Source organism: Oryzias latipes, chromosome 14 (assembly GCF_002234675.1).
Source record: "Oryzias latipes chromosome 14, ASM223467v1".
Taxonomy (NCBI): Eukaryota; Metazoa; Chordata; class Actinopteri; order Beloniformes; family Adrianichthyidae; genus Oryzias; species Oryzias latipes.
In genome coordinates this window covers 7,605,731-7,628,990 of record NC_019872.2, presented here as the reverse complement: position 1 = coordinate 7,628,990, position 23,260 = coordinate 7,605,731, and the positions used below count along the sequence as shown (strand labels likewise).

The window sequence follows — 23,260 nt, the reverse complement described above, 5'->3', positions numbered from 1 at the left end:
TTTACACATACTGATGATGGGAAATGAAAACAGACTTACTCTACGCCAGCAGAGAGAAATTCATATTTAACTCTTGCCGTCCAGACAAAACCATAACCTAAAAAACAACACAGGTGTTTGATTTGTCCTTACAAATGGCACCACCGGGAACTCTTAAGATAAAACTGCTATTTTTTAAATTCTTTTTTTTTATTCCATTAACACAGTAATAGATTTTTCAAACACAGACACTCATGCAGGTACAATTGTGCAGTCTATATACATGTCTGTATATTTTTGCGCTCACAGTCTCAAATGGGCTTTGCATGTCATAAGTCATCATAAGGGATTTTCTTCTTTAAAAGAACAAAGCTTTCTGTTGACTAGCCATTGACAGGTCTGTTAAAAATGGGGAGGGCCCAGATTGGTAGTTTTTGGAAGCATTAGGCTGTTTATACCAGCTCTGTCTTCAAAAGTCTGCTTATCTTTGTGAATGTATTGATTAAATGATGCAGTATGCAGAGAACTCTCTTTATTTTTATGAACTGTTGACATAATTGTAAAATATTCTACTTTTATCCACATCAAGGATTATTGAGCCTAACACCTGTCTTGTGTTGCATTAAAAATATACCACATGCTATGAATACTGACAATACAGGATATAACTATGCTTATTTGCAAAGCTGTCAAAAACTTGCAGATACAAACTAACATAGAAACACACATGTATATTTTTTCTATCCAAAACAGCACCTTTTAATGTGAATACTCCTCATATAGTAAATGTATTTTCTGAATAATGTCACTATTTTGTGGTACCACTGGTTTCCCAATCATTGGTGGCTCATATTCTTTTCAAAACCAAATTCATGCCCAAAATGTTGTAAATCTGAAAATTTCTTTTCTATGAAAACAGTCATAATGAAGGGATATTTTGAGCAATACTTGTTGTTTATAGAATATTGAATTCATTTAGTGTCAAACAAATGCAATAAAGAAGGATTTTTTTAAACTTTTTTATTCTCTAGAATCAAAAATGGAGAAAATCTCTCTAGTTGCTGTCTGGCAAAAAATAAATAAATAAAAACTTCAGACAGACCGAGACTCCCGTAAATAAGTCCCTGCAGATCAAAGATGAAACAGCAATCATTGCTGCAGGAGATTTGAGGAGCAAAGTACTGGAGATGATATAAAAGAGAAGCTCTGACAGCCTTTCAACAGGTAATATCACATCTGAAGGAAGACCCACAAAGTTTGTTTTCTTCTTGTCCGTTTGCTTCTCTTTCAACTTCAATACAGATAAAAGTCATATAAAGGTGTAAAAAAAAAAGAGAACAAACGTGAACACTTAAATGTGGAATGAAAAGCGGAGCTCCTTTTGCAGATGCGAAAGTTACCGAGTGCGACGCAGAGAAAGTCACCGTGTCCCCGGCGGTTTGTTAAAAAAAATACATGACTAAGAAAAGTTCTAAAAATATTTTCACAAATGAATTTAGAACAGATGGTGTGCTTTTCTTTATTTTGAAGTTATTGCAAGCGTCTGTTTCGTGACTTAAAACATCTGTGATCCAAAACACGAAAAGACGTGCCGACCCTGAGTAATTTCAAATAAAATGAAGCAGAGGTTTGTAGCATGGGAGCATATGAAAAAAAGAAACAAATAACTATTCTATTTTTTTAATGATTTGTAACCTTTGTGCTATCCTAGGCACTTTAACATTGGGAGTTGGGTCATCTTGACCCACTAGACAGTGCACTGAACCTTTTTTCTTCAATGATTTGTGATCTTCACTGGTGTCCATGGATTACATGAAATCTTTCCACCTTTATCCACCTTTGTCATGGTAGGGAGGGAGGGAGGTAGGGTGGGGTCATCTAAGATAGCACAAGGGTTAATGTGAAGCATTTTTTTAATTCAGAAAATGTACTCTATAAAATGTCGACTATCAGTGAATAAATAACTGCTCTATTATTCTGCAAATGAGCTTTCATGTGTAAAAAAATGATTTTTTTGGTCATTAATACATACATAAACACACAAACATCTTTTTCCATTTCCACAAAAGACACGTATTTTAGATTAATAGGCTAAAACTACAGCACAGTCCACATCTATTAGAACATATTATGTTGGAGCCTGTAGACCAGGCATGTCCCAAGTTCGGCCCGGGTTCAAATTTCTACCAACCTGCAGGGACCTGTCATAAAATCAATGATATACGGCCCCCAGCACCTTTTGAGAACTCTGATTTATTGACTGTGATTGGCTAATTTACATTATAAGCCCTTCCTGGCACAAATCTGTATTTTACCCGGGCTGGGAACCGGCACAGGGAGACCCAGACTTGGCCCCCTTGTGGCTACGTTGTTAGGCAATTGCGCGAAGGGTCTTGCCTAGGGACCCACACTATTAAGCTCATCTTTCTACATGCAGCCAACAGAGCCACCAGGCTATATATTAAATTCACATATGAAACGTATCCAATTGCAAAAAAATACGAGACAATTTTTCATTAAATAGTTCATTGCATTTTTTATGAAATTCACAATCATTTTGGTAAAAATTTATTTAGATGCATTTCTGTTTAATGCAAAAAAACTGAAAAGTATCCAATGTCAACAAAAAATCATTTTATTAAACAGTTTATTGCATTTAATGTTACTACAAGGGTGCAAAAATCTTTTTCCATCTCCCCAAATATGACACTTTTGGACAACCCTGCTGTAGACTGTTGATACAGCCATAACTGTGCTATTTTAAGAAGTCAATTCACATGCTAATGGTGGGATACAATCCTGATAAAATGTTTAAATCTTGTATTTTTAGCAGGTAAAAAATGGTTTTCTGCATATCAAAACTCCCTCTACCCCCGCAAAACAGCCAAAAAGAAATGAAATGATAATAGAGGAATGCATAAAGGTAGTAGGTAGTTATAATCCAAGCTTTTTATTTATTTATTGAAACTGCACTGCTACAAAAGCTTGTAGACTATAAAATAAAATCACAAGTGAAGATTCAGACTTATTAAATAGAAAAATTCCAAACCGTTTCATTCATCTGTATATTCAGTGAATTTCCTTTAATGTTTTGCGGGGAGTGCTGGGCCCTGTCTAATCACAAAAGGTGCTGATAGCTAAAGGGCTGCATAAATGAGGCAGTTGATGGATGGCCTTTTTCTAAAGTAGCAGGAAATAAAGGACTGAGAAAGCCGGAATGAAGCAGCATAAAGTGTCAAAACCTGGATGTTTTAAAAAAAAACATCCCAAAAACGAGAAAATTGAGCCGAAACAAAATGGAGACTTTAATGCTAAATGCAAGTAAAAGGCATCGAGCTTTTACGCCCCAGGGGTCCAATCAAATGCTCCGTATTTACCTACTGCAGCTTTCAGGCCTTAGATAAGAGCCTCGACTAACAGCTTTGTTATTCAGACAGTGGAGGCAGTCTGTGTGCACAGCAGTTTTCTGGCTTTGTCTCAAAGTGACAGTGAGCTGCACAGAGGCAGCATAATCAGCCACAAGGACACAAAGACATTGTTTTGCTCTTCTTCTTCTTTTTTTTTTTTGCTCTCCATCCATCTCTGCTTTCCTCCCTGCCTTGTTCCCAGATTTCCATCCTCATCTCCCGTTTTGGATCAGTAAACAGGAAATTTACAGCAACAGCTGGGACATTGTGAAACAAAAGCACTGCCATTAAAGTCAGTGGCGCTAAAGAGCTGCGGGAGGACACATCGTGAGATTAGATTTGGAATTTCTCCTTCAATATAATCATTCAAGTGTTGCATCTGGAAGAGGATGCCACTTTATTTCAATTTCACCTTCTTGCGTTTGATGACAGTTTGGGGGGTTCACTCTGTAAGCAGAATACACTTTACTGTTTGAGGAGTGTAAGACTGACAGGACTGGGGCAGGAATCTGCTTCCTTGTCTTTCTTTCTTTTTCTTTTTATTTGGATCTTTGTTGTTTTAGCTGCCAGCCCAAAATACATTGTTTCCCTTTAGACTGGTGGTTTTGAATCCCAAACCTGACTTGCAGCAGCATAAAAACAAGTATGGATTAAAGTCAATAGGTTAATAAAAAACAACTGTAATGGAGCACAGCTGGTCTTTTGATCCATTTCAAAAGCGTTCCCAGTAGTCTTTTAATTATTATTTTGCTGTATTTAGCCAACATTTTAAAAAATGTGTAGTTTTCTAGGTTATAGTTTCTGCAGAGCAGCAGTAGCATTAGAAATTAACACTGTAGTTGTGGGTGGGAGGTTTGGAGCAACCCCATCTCCCCTTCCCTTCACTGTAGCTGAGAGCTCAGAGCTCTTTTTCAAAAGGCTTTTTTTAATCTGATCCTTATTCACATTCACAACGCCTTGAATAAAGAAATACTCAAAAATACAATTTTGATTGTGATTTCCCTAATAAATGTTCTTCATCAGAAAAATGCTAAATGAAAATGTTAACATCATTAAGGTCAATTTATTTTTAAAGCACCATCTATGAGGACCCTCCGGAAGTACATATTCCAGTGTGGCAGCCAGATTCAATAGCTTAATGAGGGGGTGTCGCAGTTTGCTCACTCCTGCTCTAACAGGAAGTTAACTTCCAGCAGAACTAGAATCTGTAAGAGCGACCAGCTTGGGTTATGGTATCTTGGAAAGGGTTGGCATAAGCACTCTTGATTTTCTATACCTCCTTTTTGATCGTTTTGTTTTTTTTACATAATCTATAGAGTGCAGAAATTGCTGAACCCCATGAGCCTTTGTAAAGTACTCAGTATTTCCAATCTGTAAACTAATTTGTCAATTTGTAATTAACACAAAAATGCCATTTTAAAGATGAAGATTCCAGTTTATATCAATAATCTTTGGCCAGCTGTCTCAATGCTTTGCACATTCATCATAAGATGATGTGTGTGTGTGTGTGTGGGGGGGGGGTTATCCAGCTGCCATTCTTCAGCAGAAACCAACTTAATCCAATTTTAAATCACCATTTACCCAATAAAACCTGATTTTGAAAGACCTACATGGACAATAATTTTAACCCTCAGTTTTATTTGAGGAGGAAGAAATTAAACGTGAGCCGTCTTTGTTTTCAAGGTGGTGGTGAAGACCCGCACAGAGTACCAAACAGAGAAGAAACGCCTGAAGGTTCCTAAGGTGGAGGAGTTTACCATCAGCTTTACTGACGGGGTTTCTGAGAGACTTAAGGTAAGAAAACCCTAAAATAACAAAAAAAAAAAACTTTTCTATTAATGTATTTGCAAACACTGTCATTGGAATTATATCATCTATTTTTAATAGCAGGCAATACATAATAATAATTGTATAGAATTACAGTCAGTTAATTCAGGTGTTTTTGCTGAAAGTCATGCTTTGCATCCTGCTGGAGCTTTTTGTGCCTAACTGTCACCGTCAGTCAGCTTTTAGCTGTGAAATGTCACAGCTGGCACAAACAAAAGGCAGGAAAATGACAATTCAGCACATATGCTACACAATTGTCTTTGTTAGTTGTAACTGGTTTTGAAAAATGATGCCAACTGAATTATTCAAGTCTGTTAAGGAATTTGCAACAGCCAATTCACAGTAAAAAAAAAGATTTTATATATATATATGTGTGTGTGTGTGTGTGTGTGTGTGTGTGTGTGTGTGTGTGTGTGTCTGTCATGCTCCATAAACACCACCCAGATATCGCCTGCTCAGGTTTTTTGTCATTATAGAATACCAAAGAGAGCTCATGTTGTCATGGCAGCAAAGAAAATCTCCCTCCATGGCAACCTGATGGAGAGCAGAAGAAGAGAAAGGGTGCGCAAGCGGAGGTGTGCGAATGTTTAAGTGTAGCAGCGTGTGTGTGAATGCGCTGTGTCACTCCGGCCTGAAAGGGTCTTACAGAGAGGGAGGGATACAAATCACAGAGGAAATATAAATAAATACAAATAAAACCTTAATATTTGTGTGGATGAGACACAAACCAAAACAGTGACAGGGATCTGAAGCATTGATTGGAACCCACCTCACAAATGCTGCAGACAGAACAGGCAATGCAACTAAGGCCATCTGATAGAGACATTTTTATTTTTCAGCTGAAAATAATTTACAATCTAAGTAAGACTTTGAATAAGTTGTTTCAGTTTATTTATGGTTTAATAAACTATATCAAAGCTTAATATTTTTGAGTTCCTTTTCTGTTTTTGCATCTGTATTTTTTTCAACTTTACTCTTTCTGTCACAAACAAGAGAAGACAAACAGTAAACAAGATTTGAGCCGACAACAGTCACACTAAATTCCATTTTGCTTCCGCAAGTTTTTTTTTTATAACTTAAATAAATGAATTTTATGGTGCATTAATGGATTTTAGTCCCTTACAGTGCAGAGGAAAATGCGAGAAACTAGGAAAGAGAGATTGCTGTGTGTCAAAACTTGGTAAAAATGCTGTGTCGTGTTTTTGCCGTCATTTCTGCATTAAATCGCTTCATCAACTTTTGTTTGGGCAAACCTGCATTTCAGTCTTTATGATTTACTGAAACGTCTGTTAGTTTCTAGTGCTCAGCTTAACGCCCTGCTACACACGGAGCTGATTCTGCAGCTGACGCACACGTGGAGGACTCAGTGCTGCAGGCTCTCGTCTTCAGAGCTGAGCTTTTCTCAATGAGAAGCTTACAACTCACGTCTGAGCTTCACAGATTGTTTTGATGGATGAAATAGAGATTCTCACAAGTCATGATTTGCAAGTCAAAGTCAAATCAGAAGTCTTTGAGTCTTTGCTGACAAATCCAATGCAGGACATGTCAACTTACAGTTAAAATGAACATTTTCTGGTCATGAACTAACTTTAAACGGCTAGTAGTAGCACAAAAACAGGCTGTTGGTGTTTTTGCATTCTCATTGCAAAGGCATTGTGATTGATTTTTAGACTCGACAGCAATGACCTGCAGTTAAAAAATAAAAAAACAAATAACCACTCTTAAAGACCCATTTAGATCAAGCTTTTGATTTATTTTCCAAGTGTTCTCATTGGTATTTTAATTTTAATTATGCAGTTTTGGGCCAATAAATAATCAATAAAATAATCAATAAAACCTGGGTCAATTTCTAGGACATAGTTTCTTCAGAGCGGCGGTAGTTCATTAGAAATTTGCCTCCGAGTTGTGGCCTGGCCATGCGAACACCAAAAAATTGAATTTTTGAAAACACCAAAAACAGGGTTTTCAGAGTGGGTCTTTAACAGAAGGACCAAACCTTAAGTCTCAATTCTCTGAGATAAAGAGTAAAGGGTGTAACCTTTTAATATTGCTTTAAGAGAAATTAATACAAAATTTTATTTTGTAAATAAAAGATGGTAAACAGCAAATACTTCTCTAGTGCTTTCCTACCTTCCTTGAAGGCGCAGAGCGCTTTACAGACACGGTCCCATCCATCCATGCACACAGACATTCCTGTACAAACACTGGCACCAACCTATAACCACCAGGAGCAATGTGGGGTTTGTTGTCTTGCCCAAGGACACTTCGACACGTAGAAAGGCAATATTCTGATCGGAGGTTGACCACTCTACTTCTGTACCCCCTCTTTTTTCTCCACCAATTGGGTTCAAATCTATGGTGAGAACACCCATTTCCAAATGGTTTTTCTTCTCTGTAAGTATTTGACTGATTGCTCCCAGACAAATGAGGAATATTGACCATCTAGTTGCAATTTTTACACCACAAAGGAAATGTGCCATGAAGCTCATCAGTAAAAGGGAGTGGATTCTGCACTGCATGGTGAGCCAGTAAAACAAGTCAAATCCCCAAAAAGACAATGTATTGTGTGAGTCAATGCTGTGACAACACATCCGTTTATGAAAGCAAGTCCTTTAACAGGAAACATCGTCACATACTGCATTGCGCCAACAGTATACTTGAAGTTCCTTACACAATTAAAAGAATGTAGCACTTTTGCAATTTGTTGCAATAGAAAGATTTCAGTATTGATCTTTCCTTGGTAATGACGGAATCAATCAATATTGCTTTTTATTGTTCACTACTTTCCCAAATTCTGCACAGATAAATGCTCAGCCATTTTCCTGGTCAGACCAGTTGTATTGAAATGTACAGTTTAGTCAGATAGATTCTAAGATCAGTACTGTCACGCATGGATACAAAAACATTCAACCTGATCCAGTGTGTGCTCTTTGAAAGTATAGAGTCAGTCCTATGTTTTCACGCAGCACATTTGTTGTGCCTTTAGTCCACCCCACTGTGCTGTGTGAAATGCACAGAGGTGGAACTGCATCATATTTATAATTCCTCCATGCCAGCTAGAGAATTATTGACAAAGAGAAAATGTAAACGGGTGTCAAGAATATCTGGAAACCCAGCGCTGCCATCCTGCTGGAACTACAAATTCATTTTTCTGCATCAAATCGACATTTCACCAACATAAAAGTAGCTTTTGTTATCTTTTTACACTATGTGGATAACTTTGGCGGTCCCTGCCACTCAAAAGTGTCTACTTGACGTTTATTTACTTTAACACCGCAGGGTGCTTTGTAATTCTGCACCTTCAACTAACTACTTAGATTTAAAACTAACTTAGAAAAACTGACTTTGCATGATATACTAATAATTTCCATGAAATTACTCCAAAGTGTTACCTTCTGCAATGACATAAGGACTCATTGTCATCCTCTACAGAATTGTTGGGACGCTACGTTAGCTCTAGCTACAGCAAAAAGAAATGTTGTGTGTTTGCTTTAAACAATTCCATATGACAACGTTTTGCTAATTTTATATTTTGTTTTGTGAATCATGTGTTGGTCCATAGAATCTGCAAACGTTCAAAAGCTGCAGATTTACAAGCCCACCTTTGTTCCTTCAAAATTTAATCTACAAAAGGCTTCTGTGTGTGAAACAGAGATACATAGCTCATTTTGAGGCTTTAATTCTCTTTTGAAATGTCCCTATTTAGTTTTTTGTTTATTTCTCCAAAGCTAATCGAAATATTTTCTTCAGCATGAGGGTTATGAGAGCTTGATGAAAGGCCTTTGAGCCGAATATGTGTGTTGGTACAGAGGAACAAAAAAGGCAAGGGCAGGTGTCTCAGAAAGTGTATGATAATATCCATAAGGTTAAGTGAAAAACAAGAAATAGAAGCAGGAGAATTTATTGCAAACCTGAGCGTCTTAAAGCCATAAAGTCACATACTGATATTTTTTGGCATGTCTGACCTTATCTATGATGCTGAAATATGTTTCAGACATTGTTAAGGTTTGGCAAATATAAGGATTTTTATTCTCTGAAGTCTACAATCCTGAAACCTAAATGCCTTGGAAATGTAAGAAAAATACACACTAAATGTATGCATTTATATTAACTTAAAAAAAAATGCAAAAACAAATTCAGCGAATTTGCACCCACTGGCTGCAAATATGGACCAAATGTAAACGGAGATGTAAGAGAGAAATCACCCAAAACAATTATCTCATTGTTCCTTTTATTTTCCCGTCGAATAGGAGCTTTGTTGCAGTCTCCCGCCTCCAGAGCCACCCTGAACTGTTCTTCAGGTTTGAGATAATTACTGCTGTGGGCTCAAAACCCCACTTTGCCTTCGGTTCCTCGCGTTGTTCTTCTCTGACTAATAATACCTTTGTTATGGTCTTCTTCGCATTTTGGTCCAACACCCACACTGATGCACAAATCATAACTCAAATGACTATTAGGACAATGTCAGAGGAGTGCAGGCAATCCGTTTTATGTAAACAACTCTGCTGCTGCTGTTTGATGGCTTTAATTGTTACGTGCATGAGAAAAACATTTCATCGTCTGATCATGTGGTTGGAAGTCAGTGTCAAATTTTAAAAACTCTCTTTTGAATTGGATCAGAGATGCCTTTATTAAGTCAGAGACCCTGATTCTCCTGTTGATCCTAATTCCTAAAATAAGATATAGGTTTTTTTTTCAATTCTGTTGTTTTCTGCCTTTCAGATCCTCTGTCAGTCGCTAAACTTGCACTTATTTGTACTATTTTGCAGTCTTTTACCCCAAATTATAAGCTCCTCAGACTTTAAACAGCTCAGCTACAATTGCTGTGTTTACATGGACAAAAGTAATCGGAAAGAACGCCTGATTGGAAGAAAAACACGCCGTTCGGAATACTCTGCCCCGATCAGACTCGTTCGGATCAAAATTTATTTCCGATCGAGATATGTGGGTTATGCCTATTGTTGATCTGATCATTGTGCATCTAAACAGTTCATTACGATCGTGTGTCTGCAGACGCCCCGTGCGAAGCGCAGCCCCGTGCGAAACGCCGCCCCGCCCTCGCCCCGCTGCCTCTTTGCCTCTCACCTCTCGAGGTGCGGGGGAGGAGCATTTCGTGCCCCGTGACGTCTGGACCCTGCGCAGTCCAGGCTCGGGTGCCGGTGGACCGAGCGAACTGTGTCTCTGAGCAGAGCAGCCGGACTTATAACTTTGTGTTTGAGGGGAGGGGAGGATGCTTTGTTATGTGTGCGTTTTGTTGTTTTGTTATGTATGGGAGAATTCAGACTGCGATCCGTCCCGCCGCTCTGGGTTAGCGGCTTTGGGGCGGTGTGTGAACTTTTCAAAGCAGAAATGCAACTCAGTCCTTATAAACCGTTCAAACAATCACCTGGTTTCGTGTTTCCAGTCGTGTCCCGACGAAATAAAGGCTGATGTTTTTCCCACATATTTACGTGCAGCCAAGATGCAGATTGCGGCATTTCCCACATGGATTTTATATTCATCAAACAAGGCTAATGTTGTTAGCGCGTGTTAGCCTTCTCTTAACTCTGGCTTCTTCCAGCTTCGTTCTCCAACAAAGAAAGCACTGACCAAATGGATTAAAAATAAAATGATGAGCGAACAGGTGCTTCATAATATTCATAACATAAATAAAAGCACGTTTGGAAGGTCCTCTCGTATATTACCGAGCTGCTGCATGAATGTTAATGGCAGCTAGGTTTGTTTACAGTGGGACTCATTTCCTCTTCCGGTATTTTCAACACTACTGCGCATGCCCAAATGATTTATTCAGACCGAAAGTGTGACCATGTGAACGTACGTTCTAATCGGAAAAAGTTTTCTGATCCCATTTGCACGGTTGAATTTTAATCCGACCATTGATCCGATCAAGATATTTGGCGCATGTAACCGCGGCTACTAAACTGAAAAGATTAGATTAGATGACTTTATTCATCCCACGATGGGGAAATTCCCTAAAAGCAGTGTTACGTTAATTCCACAGGGGCATTCTGGTATTATGTGCGTAAAATGTTTCCAACAGACGAAAAAAAAGTTTCAAAAAGCAACATGTTGTATTTTAAAACCAGGGAACAGCTAGGTGGCGCTGTTCAGAAGTGTTCACCGACCCATAAAGGCTAGTGGCCGGGTCAATCTGCCATCTCAGAGTCAGCTCCGTTTCGCAGCTCTGAATCATTTGTCACTTCAGAAAGGTCTCTGGTGTCAGCAGCCTCATGAGTCACTGACAAACTGGCGGGGACAGACTGACAACTCTTCAGAGTGGAGAGAATGGAAAAAACAACAACAGAGAGATGCAGATGTCTTCGGTTTCCCCTTTCAGATGCAGTCATCTAAAGAGCTGCACACTGTCCCTGCCTCTTTGTCAGCATCAGCAGACCTAAATGCCTTTACAGGATCCTCTTGGTTGAATTTTTTTTTAATTACGCCATCTTTTAGTCTCAGTTGTCAAGGTAAATATTGAATATACTTTGGATAGAAAAATGAGTCAAAGATCAGTTATTCTATCTCATTTTAAAGGCAGAAGTGACTGCATTCAGAGATGGTTAGACTATGAAACAACTCAGTGTTGATGCCAGTAATAAACAGCATTTTTGAGTCTCACTTTATGGCTAGCTAGTCCATATTGTCTTGGCATTGAAGAAGTTGGATTGAGAACCAGCTTTCATTTATTATTTCCACCCACCGTTGTAAGTGAGACAGTCGTCTTTTCTTATTCTCATCCTCAAGCAGTGTCTGTGGGCTTGATTGTCTAGAAATTGACTGTTGGTCAACAATAGAGGATCATCTAACATTTTTATTGCTCTGCTTCACAGGAGAAAAGCAATTTTTTTATACAACTAGTTTTTTGGGATAAAATGGAGACTTTTCTGTGGGCTACTGCTTGTGGAAATGTCGTAAAAGTCTAATGGTGTGTAAATGATTCTTCTTATCTTAAAGCTTATTGCTGTGATTAGTCAGTGGCTTTAAGCCATAATATTATATTCAATTCAACTCCATTAATGTTTTGTTTAGAATCTGTGGATTTTATCAGAATTATAGAAGAAAAAGTAAGGAGAAATAAGTTGGGTATGAAAAAAAAATGGGAAACTCCATAAAACTAGTTAAGACTAAGAAATTTCCTCTTGAGGGAGCAGTGCCTGAGGACTTTAGGGAAGCTCTGTCCATCACCAAAGATGAAGTCGCCAAGTTAGTCGATGAGCTCCTCGTTGGTAAGGCCCTGGGAGTGGATGAAGCCCGTCCCGAGTACCTCAAGTCTCTGGATGCTGTGGGACTGTGTTGGCTGACCCGTCTCTCCCCCATCTCAGAATTGCGGGACAGTTGGGAACTGTACCACTGGATGGAGGGGGCGGAGGTTTCCTTCTTCAAGAAGGGGTACCGGAAGGTGTGTTCCAACTACCGGGGAATCACACTCCTCAGCCTCCCTGGAAAAATCTATAGTATGGTGCTTGAGAGGAGAGTTGGGCTGACACTGTGGTTTCTGTCCTGGTCATAAATCAGTGGATCAGCTGGATGGATGGATAGGTCAGACTAAGTTCAGTGGGTTTGTGGGTAAATTTACTGAAATGCTCATTTCATTTATTAATTCACTGAAGTAGGGTTGGGTAATAGGACCAAAACTTCATTTCCTGATAGAAATTTTAAAACTCATGATCATCTTAAAGTAACACCAGAATAACACATTTGAAAAATACATTTTCCCTAAAAACAATATGTTTACTTTTAAAATTCTGTTATATTATTGTTAAATACATTTGGACTGTATTAGAAGTTAACAAAATGTTTCAATATCCCTGAAAAAAAGAAAAGAAAATCAAGTCTGTTTCTTGAAACTTTTTACAAATAAATGCCTGCTCAAACATTTTAAATGAAGGGAAAAAAAAGGTTCATTTTTTTGCTTAGAATAAGATTTTTTCAGGATCAAATGTCTCAAGTTATTTTAGATTTATTGTCCTAAAACAAGCCATTAGATCTAAATGAAAAGTAAATTAATTTTGTCTTGTTTTAAGTGTACTAAAGATACTTAAACTCAACAAAAATCCTTTTGCAGTGAAGGAACTAAGTATTTGTTTTAATGCGAACCTCATTTTGAGCAAACCGTGTTGGATATTTCAATAAAATAATCTACCATGTTGCTGTTTGTTTAATGTTAATGTTTAATGAAGCTTTTTTGTGGGCGTTTATGCTGTCACTTGACTCGTCTTTTGCTTGTTAAACTCTGTCCGTTTTCTTTGTTGTGGTTCTTGCACTTGTGATAAAATTAGTTTGTTGTATTGGAGTCCTTTGTTGGGACCAGGAGCTGGCATACTTTATAAAAATAAATTATTTGGTCAATATTTTTACAATCAAATACATCCATGCAACTGAAGGTTTTTATCCAGGCATAAAGTTCTTGGATTGCTTCAAGTGGTCATCTTGTTTAAAATCATGACGTGTCTGCTACCGTCTTCCTCCGTTTGTTTGTATTGCTGTGTAAGGTACGTTTTGTCGTAAGTTGGTACTATAACAGAGCTTCATATAAAACAATAGATTTTTTTTAATAAATGAAATGTCTCGTCATCCCGCCCAGCCCTACTTTAAATGATTGTATATTCTCTAAAGTGTGGTTCTGTCACAGCAGAAGTGAAGGGGCTCTTCAGATGGATTAAAATGAAGACTGATCTGTATGCAGCATGACATGCAGGACTAATGTGCGGAGCGTCCATACTCATTAAAGGAAAGTCACCGGCATTTCAGCTGGTTGTTGGTAAAACTCTTTGTACTTGCTTCTCTGCGGCAGTTTTTGGAAACAAAAATGGTGACTGAAAGACAGAAAGGGAAATGCAGACGTTGTGCCGTGATGTCAAACATGATTAAAGGAAGAAAACAAGAGAAGGGTTATTGAGCTCCCTCTGCCCGAGTCCTCAGCTTTACTGCTGTTGTTCTGACAAGTAGAACCATGGGAGCAATTAGAGGCAGACAGACTGTGGGTGACGAGTCTGACCCTCCGCTGTTTCGCCGTCTCCTCATTTAAACAATGCTTTTAGCAGTTTGTCTTTTATTTCCCTGCTGTCGTGGACATTAATGATATCACTTTCAGCTGTCGGGCAAATCTGCTGGTATGACTTTTGTCATTGTAGTGAGAATCCTTTAGAAAGGATTTAGACTTGAGCCTCTTTGCATGCTGCTTGTTTTGGGCAATTTCTGCTTTTCTGCAAACCCAAATTAGAAAGCTTAGAGCTGTGAAGTGAAAGTGCTTATGTGGGACACTATTTGAAAGATAACGCCTGAAGTTTCAGACAGTTTGCGTGTAGAAATGATAGATAATGCAGAATTAAAACAGCTAAAGTCCAAATCTGACTAAAAGGAATTTCATTGGTCCTCAAAAATAACTGTTGTAGAAATCTTACCACGGATGTGGCATTAGTGCCTTTGATACAGTCCAGCCTCAGCTGCTGAAGAGGAAGCTCGAGAGGATGGGAGTTGATCCAGGTTTTGTTCGCTGGATCCACAACTATCTGACTCTTAGGTCACAGTTTGTCCGACTAGGAGACTGTATCTGGGACATTGAGGAGCAACACCGGAGCACCACAGGGAACTGTACTATCGCCTTTTCTCTTCACACTCTACACTGCTGACTTTAATTATGCATCTGCAGCTTGTCATGTCCAGAAGTATTCGGACGACACTGCTATTGTGGCGTGTGTAAAGGGAGGGGATGAGAGTGAGTACAGGGAGCTCATCACCAGATTCACCTCTTGGAGCAGGGACAATGGTCTTGTGCTGAACATATCAAAGACCAAGGAGATGATTATTGACTTTAGTAGGAAGTCCTCCCACCAGCCAGTGATCATTGATGGAGGGGGAATCGAGGTGGTTGACTCCTACAAATACTTGGGTGTGCACCTTGACCACAAACTGGACTGGTCGGAGCAGGCTCATGCTCTGTATAAGAAAGGGCAGAGTAGACTGTTCTTTCTGAGAAAGCTGAGGTCCTTTGATGTATGTACTGACATGTTGCTCCTCTTTTATCAGTCGGTTGTGGCGAGTGCTGTCTTCCATGGGGTTGTCTGCTGGGGTGGCAGTATGACCACGAGGGATTGCACTCGATTGGACAAACTCATTAAGAGGTGTGCATCTGTGATCGGGAGGAGGGTGGACTCTCTGGGATCTGTGCTGCAGAAGAGAATGAGGGCTTTGACTCAGAGCATCCTGGACAATCCCAGACATCCTTTGCACAACACGATGTCTGGTCAGAGGAGCACACGGAGTAAAAGACTCCTTTCACTGCGATGCAGGACAGAGCGCTTTAAGAACTCATTTGTCCCTACAGCTATCAGGCTGTTTAATGAACCTGCCTGATATGAACTGATATTATTTTGTGAACTGTCTTTTTACTGTTGTTTGTTGTGTGTGGTTGTGTGTTTTGCTACCGGACACCTGAATTTCTCCTTTGGGAGATTAATAAAGTTTATATCTATCTATCTTTATATCTATTAGTGATTCTTCACTGTAGCTGCCTGTTTTGCTCATATGTCTCAGACTTGCAGACATAAAAGGTCTGTAGCTTTTGTGAAGCCTCAAATTGGCATGTTTGTGCTAAATAGGGGAAAATGCTTGCACTCACTTCCACAACTCCAAAAAAACATACCTACTCGTTTCAATGGCCATCCAATCTTTCGTCGTCGTTTTTGCTTGTAGTTGTTTTTTTTATTTTTGCAAGACTACATATTATGACTGGTCCTCAGGGATCACTCTGCTTTCCTAGCAAACCAAATGTGAAAAACTGTGACAGAAATTGAAGAAAATTCCTCATCTGAGAATCACCTAAACACTTGCCTGTTGATTCAAAATAAACCATGATGGGAAATGGAAGTGGTAACCGCAACAAAGGACAAACAGCGCGATATACAGTCCAGCAAGCCTTGATCATGCATCAAAGAAGTACACATTTTTTTAGAGTGCAGGTCTCATTTTATGGGCCATTCCATGGTCAATCCCCCAAAATGGCTAAAAGACCATTACATATTTTTTGCTCATGTTATTTTTGCAATAACTAGATGCTTTTGTTGATGATTTATTTATCTTTGGGAAGAAATAATACTAACATTGACTCAAAAATGGATCCACCCTAGACTACCTGGTAAATTGCCCCTATTTTTCCATGCAAGATTGTAAGTTTACAGTATATTCAGACAGGTTTCAAAAGTGGTTTTGTGCTGCACAACCAACAAAATTTCTATTGGAATTAATTGCATTACTGACTATTAGGTTTAATAATGTTTTATTGCAAAATCTGTGGAAAGTAGTTGACTGAAAAAAGAGAGAATAATATTGTTGATTATAGTATCCAAACCACAGTCAGAACTTACCAGTCATTGTCTGAGTAACAAGATGTCTACTTTTAAAGATCTACTCCAATGAAAATCGTGCTTTAGGTGTTTTTAACATGTTCTTGTAGCATTTTTCTCTAAGAAAAACCAACACAGGGTTTTTGATTTTGGCAAAAAACAAACAAACAAACTGCATAAGCATTCTTAAAAGACTGGGAATGCTTTTAAAATAGCTTAAAATATAGCTGGAGTGGGACTTCATCCATCCATCCATACTCCTTCCAAATCTGCTGAATCCCTTTTGGAGTCTCTGCACTGCTGCATCCTTTCCCAGCCACTGTTGGGATAGTTTGCCAATCTGTTGCAGGAAAACACACATTCTCACATTCACACCTAGTGATAGTTACCAATTAATCTATGAGAGGCCGCCTGAGAGATAATTCAAACTTCATACTCGCAGATACCATCACAGTCTCACACACATACCACTACAGTCTTACTCACACAACAGTATACTCTCTCTCATATACTTCCATATTCTCTTGCTCGCCTAATCATACTCTTATATAAATATTGGTGTACTCTCTCATAGGTATTTATATACTGTTTTATAGTCATATCTTCTTGTATTTACATTCATACATGCTCACAGAGACTTCAATACTTTGACATGTTCCACAGTATCATTTTGCACATACAAACATACTTATGTAAAATGGAAGTGACAAAATAAATGTGAATGCAAAACAACATGATATGGTATGAGAAGAAGAATAATTGCACGTGTAAGACAGTTTGATTGAAACGGAAGTTATTTTGATTAAAACGGACATAGAACTAAATTCTCAGCTTCCTATTGGTTACTTTTCAAGCGGCGTGAAATGATGGACCTGACACTCCCTTCTTTGAAAAATTGGAGAATGGCGGATCAGGAACATCTCAGTGAGGCTATGGCATTGCTAAATAACATCCTAAACACCACAACTGTTGCCTCTACAATGTCCGTATTGTTGGAACAAAGTCGGAAGCCGCCATCCACAGGGGCTTTTTCTAATGAGGCAGTTGAGCAAGAAATGCGGCGGATTTTTAGAGCAGGTGCATCAGGGAGCGTCAGCAGCATGTCCTCCAAAGCTAGACTCCACGTCAACCATGTGACGTCACAGCTACTGCTAGCTAGATTTGGAGAATTTCTCAAAATATCAAAATCATCAATTCAACCGTGCAAAATGACACCCATCTGGAACAACCCGGACATCCTTATTAACAAAAAAATGATTCACTTCCCAGCTTGGCAAGCAGGGGGCATAAAACAACTAGAGCACGTAATTATTGATAGAAGATTCATAACTCCCCAGGAACTTCAAGACAAACATGGAATAAATAACTTCTTGGAATATCAGCAACTTAAATCAAGTATTACTAAAAAGTATAAATTTAAAGACGACGATTTAAAGCTACCAGATGTAGTTACCACTCTGATTATTTTTTCAATGAATAGAACTCTCTCCAAAATATACAAACTTTTATGTAATTTAGATAACAATATTGCCCTTCCAACAAAAAAATGGGATGCAGATTTGAGCATCAGCACAGATGAAAGCTTCTGGTCAGAACTCTGTCTAAACACCTTTAAACTGACAAAAAGTCCAAATTTGCAGCTAATCCATCTCAAAACTCTTCACAGAATTTACTACACTGGACAGAGGATGTTCAAGATGGGTCTCAGTAACTCAGATATTTGCGAGCACTGTGATAATAATCTAACCGACAGCTACATGCACGCACTGTGGTTCTGCACTCCTGTCCAGGCTCTCTGGCAGCAGGTATGTGCCGATTTATCAGTCTGGCTTAAGGTTTCAATCACGGCTTCACCGTCACTTTGTGTGCTTGGTGGCATGAGTGCCATCGATATAGAAGAAGGATTAGCATCTATCATTTTCACAACTCTTTGTATTGCCAAAAAAACTATTTTAATAAATTGGAAAAACAAGAAAAATATAAACATAAGTCAACATAGAAATCTGCTGTTTGATCATATCAGCTTGGAAAATATGTCAGCCCAAAGCTCAAGTAACTTTGAAAGAATTCGGTCTCTCTGGTCTCCTGTGGTTGACTCCATGACTTAAGGGGTGGGGGGCTTGGTCGTCGCTGCTCCTTGCCCTTCTGCCGTGGTTTGGGGTGGGGGTCGGGGCCTCCGGTGCCTGGCGGGGGCGGTGGGGGCTCCGTTGGTCGGGGGGTCGGGTCCGGTGCCTGGGTGGGGCGGGCTGGGGCGCTGCGTGGTCCTCTGGGCTTGGGTGTGGGGGTGCGTGGTGGGGGGGTGGGGTGGTGGTCTGGCTTGGCTTGGGGGGGTGGTCCCTTTGCCTGCGCTGGGGGGGGTTGGCGGGGGGCCCTGCTCGGGGGCGGGGGGGGGGGGGGGGGGGGCTGCTCGGGGGGGGGGGCCCAGCGGTGCCGGATGGGCTGCCCATCTGCACCTGGGGCTGGGATCGGCCCTTCCCTGGCTCTGGGACGGGACGGGACAACCCTCTCGGGTCCCCCGGTCGCTCTGGGTGTCATCCGCTTCGGCTGCGGGGTCTGGGGTGGGGTGGGGGGCTTGTCGGCCCTGTCCCTTGGGGGGGGAGTTCTGGGGGGGGGGGGGGGGGCATTATTGGTACGGGTCGGGGGGGCTAACGGGTCGGGGTCTCCGCTGAGGCAATCAGTGGTTGCCTCGGCCGGTTGGCCTCCTCGGTCCCGTCAAGGCCTGACCAGAGCTCCTCTAGGGCCTGCGTCTAGGGGTGGGGGCCTGGGCTTGCTCCGGGGGGGGGGGGGGGGGGGCGCTCTCTGGCTCCTTTCTCTCTGTGTGGGGTGGGTGGTGCCGGGCCTGGGGTGTCGGCGCCTCCGGGGGTGGGGCCCCTGGGCTGGGTGGCCCTGGCCTCTTTGCTGGGGGGGGGGGGCTGGGGGACAGCTATTTGACCACCCGGGGGACAGTCTACCAGCTGTCCCCAACTTACCCCCTTCCTCATATAACCTCATATTAGGGTGAGGGGGTGGGGGGTCTAGCCTGCGATGCGCCTTGGTTGCCGTATGGAGTGGGCCCCCTCTCTTTCGGTTTTATTTGCACCTTAGACATGAAGGGTCCTTGGTAGGGGGGGTGCTTGGACATCACTGCAAGCAAGCAGCAGATGTCCTCCTGGCACCCTACCCGCCAATTTTAACCGCACCTTAGACATTTAGGGCCCCTTGGTGGGGAGGGTGAGGGGACATCACTGTGAGTAATCAGGAGATGTCCCCCTAGTGCCCTACTCGCCAATTTTAACTGCACCCTCCTTAGTACACACACCCCTCCCCCTTCAATATATACATTCCAACATAAACACACACACATGCACACACACACCCTCTCATACACGCACACACATTTTGCAAGGAAGGTGGGACCTGGGTCCATCTGTCCCCTACCCCTTCCCTGGTGGGGGGTGCGGGCCCCTTGGCGATGGTGGCCGTGTCCCTTGGGTGCCGGCTCCCTGGGCCCGGCGGTGCTCTCTCCGCGCGGTGGGGGGGGGGTTCATATTACACCTGAGCCGGGGGTGTTCGTGTCCCTGGGGGGTGGGTCCTGGTCCTTGCCCCTGAGCGCTGGGCCCCGCCAAACTTCCAACATGGCAGAGCCTGGTCGGGCCATATTTATAACACCCCTTGTGGGCCGCCCTTTTTTCCCCGGGGTTCCCCCCTCCTGGGCGGGGGCGGCGGGCCCCTGCCTTGCTCCTCCCTGGATCAACCGTGGGCCGGGTGGGTGGCTGCCTGGAGTGGGGAGCGGGTCTCCCTTGGGGGGTCCTGGCTCGTACCTGGGGTTGGGGCGGGGGGATGCCCGGAACTCCTGGGTGGTGGTGGGGTGCTCGTCTGGGGCTGTGGGCGTCCTTCTCCGGTGGGGCCCTGCGTTGGGCTCTTCCGGCGCGGCTGCTTTCCTGGCTGGGCTGGGGCGGCGCTCTCTTTCCCTCCGCGCCTCCCTGCTCTCTGGCTCTGGGGGCCTCGCGGCGGTCCTGCTGGCCCTGGCCTGGGTGGCGGTCTTGGTCGCCCGGGGGGCGGTCGTTCCCTGCCTGTTCCCGTGTGGCGTTGGGGGAATTCCGGCTGCCGCTGCTGCTGTGGCGGGGGTCTGGGTGTGGGGGTGGCTGGGCGCTCCTCCTCCTTCTTTTCACATTCCACCATCCATTTTAGAAGAACATAAACACTCACCTGAGCACAAGTGTTAGCTCACTTTGCACTTATAGTTTGCATGATTGAATGAATGAAAGATTTCACACTAGTTGGTTTAAAGGCATAGGTATGCGTTCGTGAACACTATCTGTTTTGTGTACATGTTGACATGTGAACATTTTTTGCAGCTAGCAGGTGTGTTGATAATATTTGAGTGTGTGTGAACAGGCCCCGCCCTTTTTGTACTACATTTGAACTGTACCGTAACGATAAACAACCAGTAAACCTGTCTGCTTTATGCTGCTTCATGGTCTTACCCCCCCCCTCTCACTATCACCCCCCCCCCCCCCCCCCTCCCTCTGACATCCCTCCCTCTTCTTCCCTTCTTTCCTTTTCCGTCCGGTCCAACACCAAAGATTTTCAATCATGGTTGAAATGAATAAAAGTTTGGCCTCAATTACAAAAGGGGTTTGTTCAGTCATACCTTTGGTTTGTCTGAAGATTAATAACCCCTCTTGTTAAAGTAAAATATGTCCAACACAAGAGGCCCTCAGCTCTCATCTGCCTGCCTAGCTGTTGGACAGGACAAGTAAAAAAAATAAATAAAATAAATAAAAAATAAATAAGAGAATTTGTTTTTAAACATATTAACCAATAAGGTAATAAGAATTTAAGAATCCTTCCTGTTTGATCAAAGCAACTTCCTTTTCAGTCATGTTCTCCCACATATAGTACTATTCCCTCACATGTACCATCAAACTTTTGTAAATGCACAATCGTAGTATTTTTATGAGACAATTATAGTCTTTTAAACACCTTCCTAGCACTATTTAGAAAACTATGGAATATGCATAAGAGTATAATATAATTTGTAAGTAAAAAATAATTGTATTTGTAACAAAGAATAGTTGTGCGTATGCATGAATTTGATTTGCAGCTCAAACACTACCCTCTGTATCAGAGTATAGTAGTGTTTATATGAGAGTATGATTGTGCATATGAGAGTGTACTGTTGTGTGAATAAGACTATAGTGGTATGTGCGTGAGAGTATGAGTGTATTTGTGAAACCAAGTTTGAATTATAGTGGTATGTGTGTGAGCGTATGATGGGATCTGTGAGGATGAAGTTTGAATTATCTCTCAGGCGGCCTCTCATATTAATCTACGAACCCTGTTTCTGGTATGTGGGTGGAAGCCAGAATGCCCGGACAAAACCCCCACATGCAAAGGGATAACATGCAGACTCCAAAGAAAGGATCCAGATTTGACCCAGGGCTAATCACTGCTCCAAAGCACGACCTCTACAACAATTATTCCTTTAACCACCACACGAGTTTGAAATCATTTACATCCATTTTGCCACCCGTGTGTATGTTAAAGGTTCGATAGACAACTGACTCACTTTTCAATGTTTGCCAGATTAGCTAAAAACTTGCTAAATGTTCTTTTTATCCAGATATTTAGACAGCCGATCTAGAAAAGCTGCTTTTTAACTGTGGAATGAGATGTCAATTAGATTTTCACACTCTTCTGTGTCCCTTAAAGCTCTATCCGTCATTATAAATTGTCACGTCCTCTTCTCGCTTCTGAAGCTCCTCCTGCACAAAATCTCTTCATCTACTCCCTGTTGGTTCAGATGTTACGTCTGCATGTCACCTCTGTTTTTATCCCCCATTTTTCTTGTCGAGCTGTTTTTGTCTCTGATGATTCCTCAGAATTTAGAGTGGCACCAGTTGCACCCAAGTAAAAATGCTTTTTGATAAAAAAAAAACAAAACAAGAATTTTACGCCTTTAATGTAGAATCAAAGAAACTCGGTCATAAAAATGTATGCAGATGGAAATAAATACAATTATCAAAAAAAGTGTATATATAGATATATATATTTATTTTTTTTAAATACACTGAGCCGATTTTTGTCTTGGAAGACAGAATTAACTCAAACGGGCAAAGACATGGAACGCACGTTAGACAGCCTCGGAGACCAGGGGCTGGAGAGACAATAGAGCAGTGGACCGTGTTTTGTGGTGTAAACATCTGTCTGAAAGTGTGCTGTGCATTCGTATGAGCATGTGCTGGCTCCATCTGATCGCACTTCCTGTCTTACAGCACCTCCAGCTAGAAGTGCAAGAACTGATTATCACTCTTACCTAAGAGGTTTCTTTTGAGAAAAATTGCTGTTTGATTTTTTTCTGATTTACGATTGGTGAGGGGTGTGCATGATGAGCTTCCAGCGTTACTGACTAATTAGGAAGTTCTGAAATTGGTTGCATTGATTGGAAATTGACTTTTAATGAACAACTTAAGGTTAACTGAGTGGGGCTTTTTTTTGTTGCATGTAGTTGTACTGAAACAAAATTTGTGTTACTCTTTGCAGGATACTTTGGGTTTTCTCTTAACCCACCTGGTGTTCAATTATGAGGCAAAAATGCATTTTCCTGAGGTCATTACCTGTAACAAATGAGACGTAAGTGCACAGATAAAAGCTTTGAAGTTATGCCTGATGGAGGCCTATTTTAGCTGATGTACATTAGCATGATTGGCACTCATCTCC

General features: G+C 41.3%; 1 protein-coding gene across 1 annotated transcript in view; it reads left to right on the top strand.

The window, feature by feature from the left end:
* nsg2 (neuronal vesicle trafficking associated 2) overlaps nucleotides 1-23,260 on the top strand; it is a 47,493-nt gene that overhangs the window by 10,171 nt on the left and 14,062 nt on the right. The window contains exon 3 of the mRNA XM_004076135.3: nucleotides 5,070-5,180. Within this exon, the coding sequence (XP_004076183.1) occupies nucleotides 5,070-5,180 (111 nt within the window). The remainder of the gene's footprint in view (nucleotides 1-5,069; nucleotides 5,181-23,260) is intronic.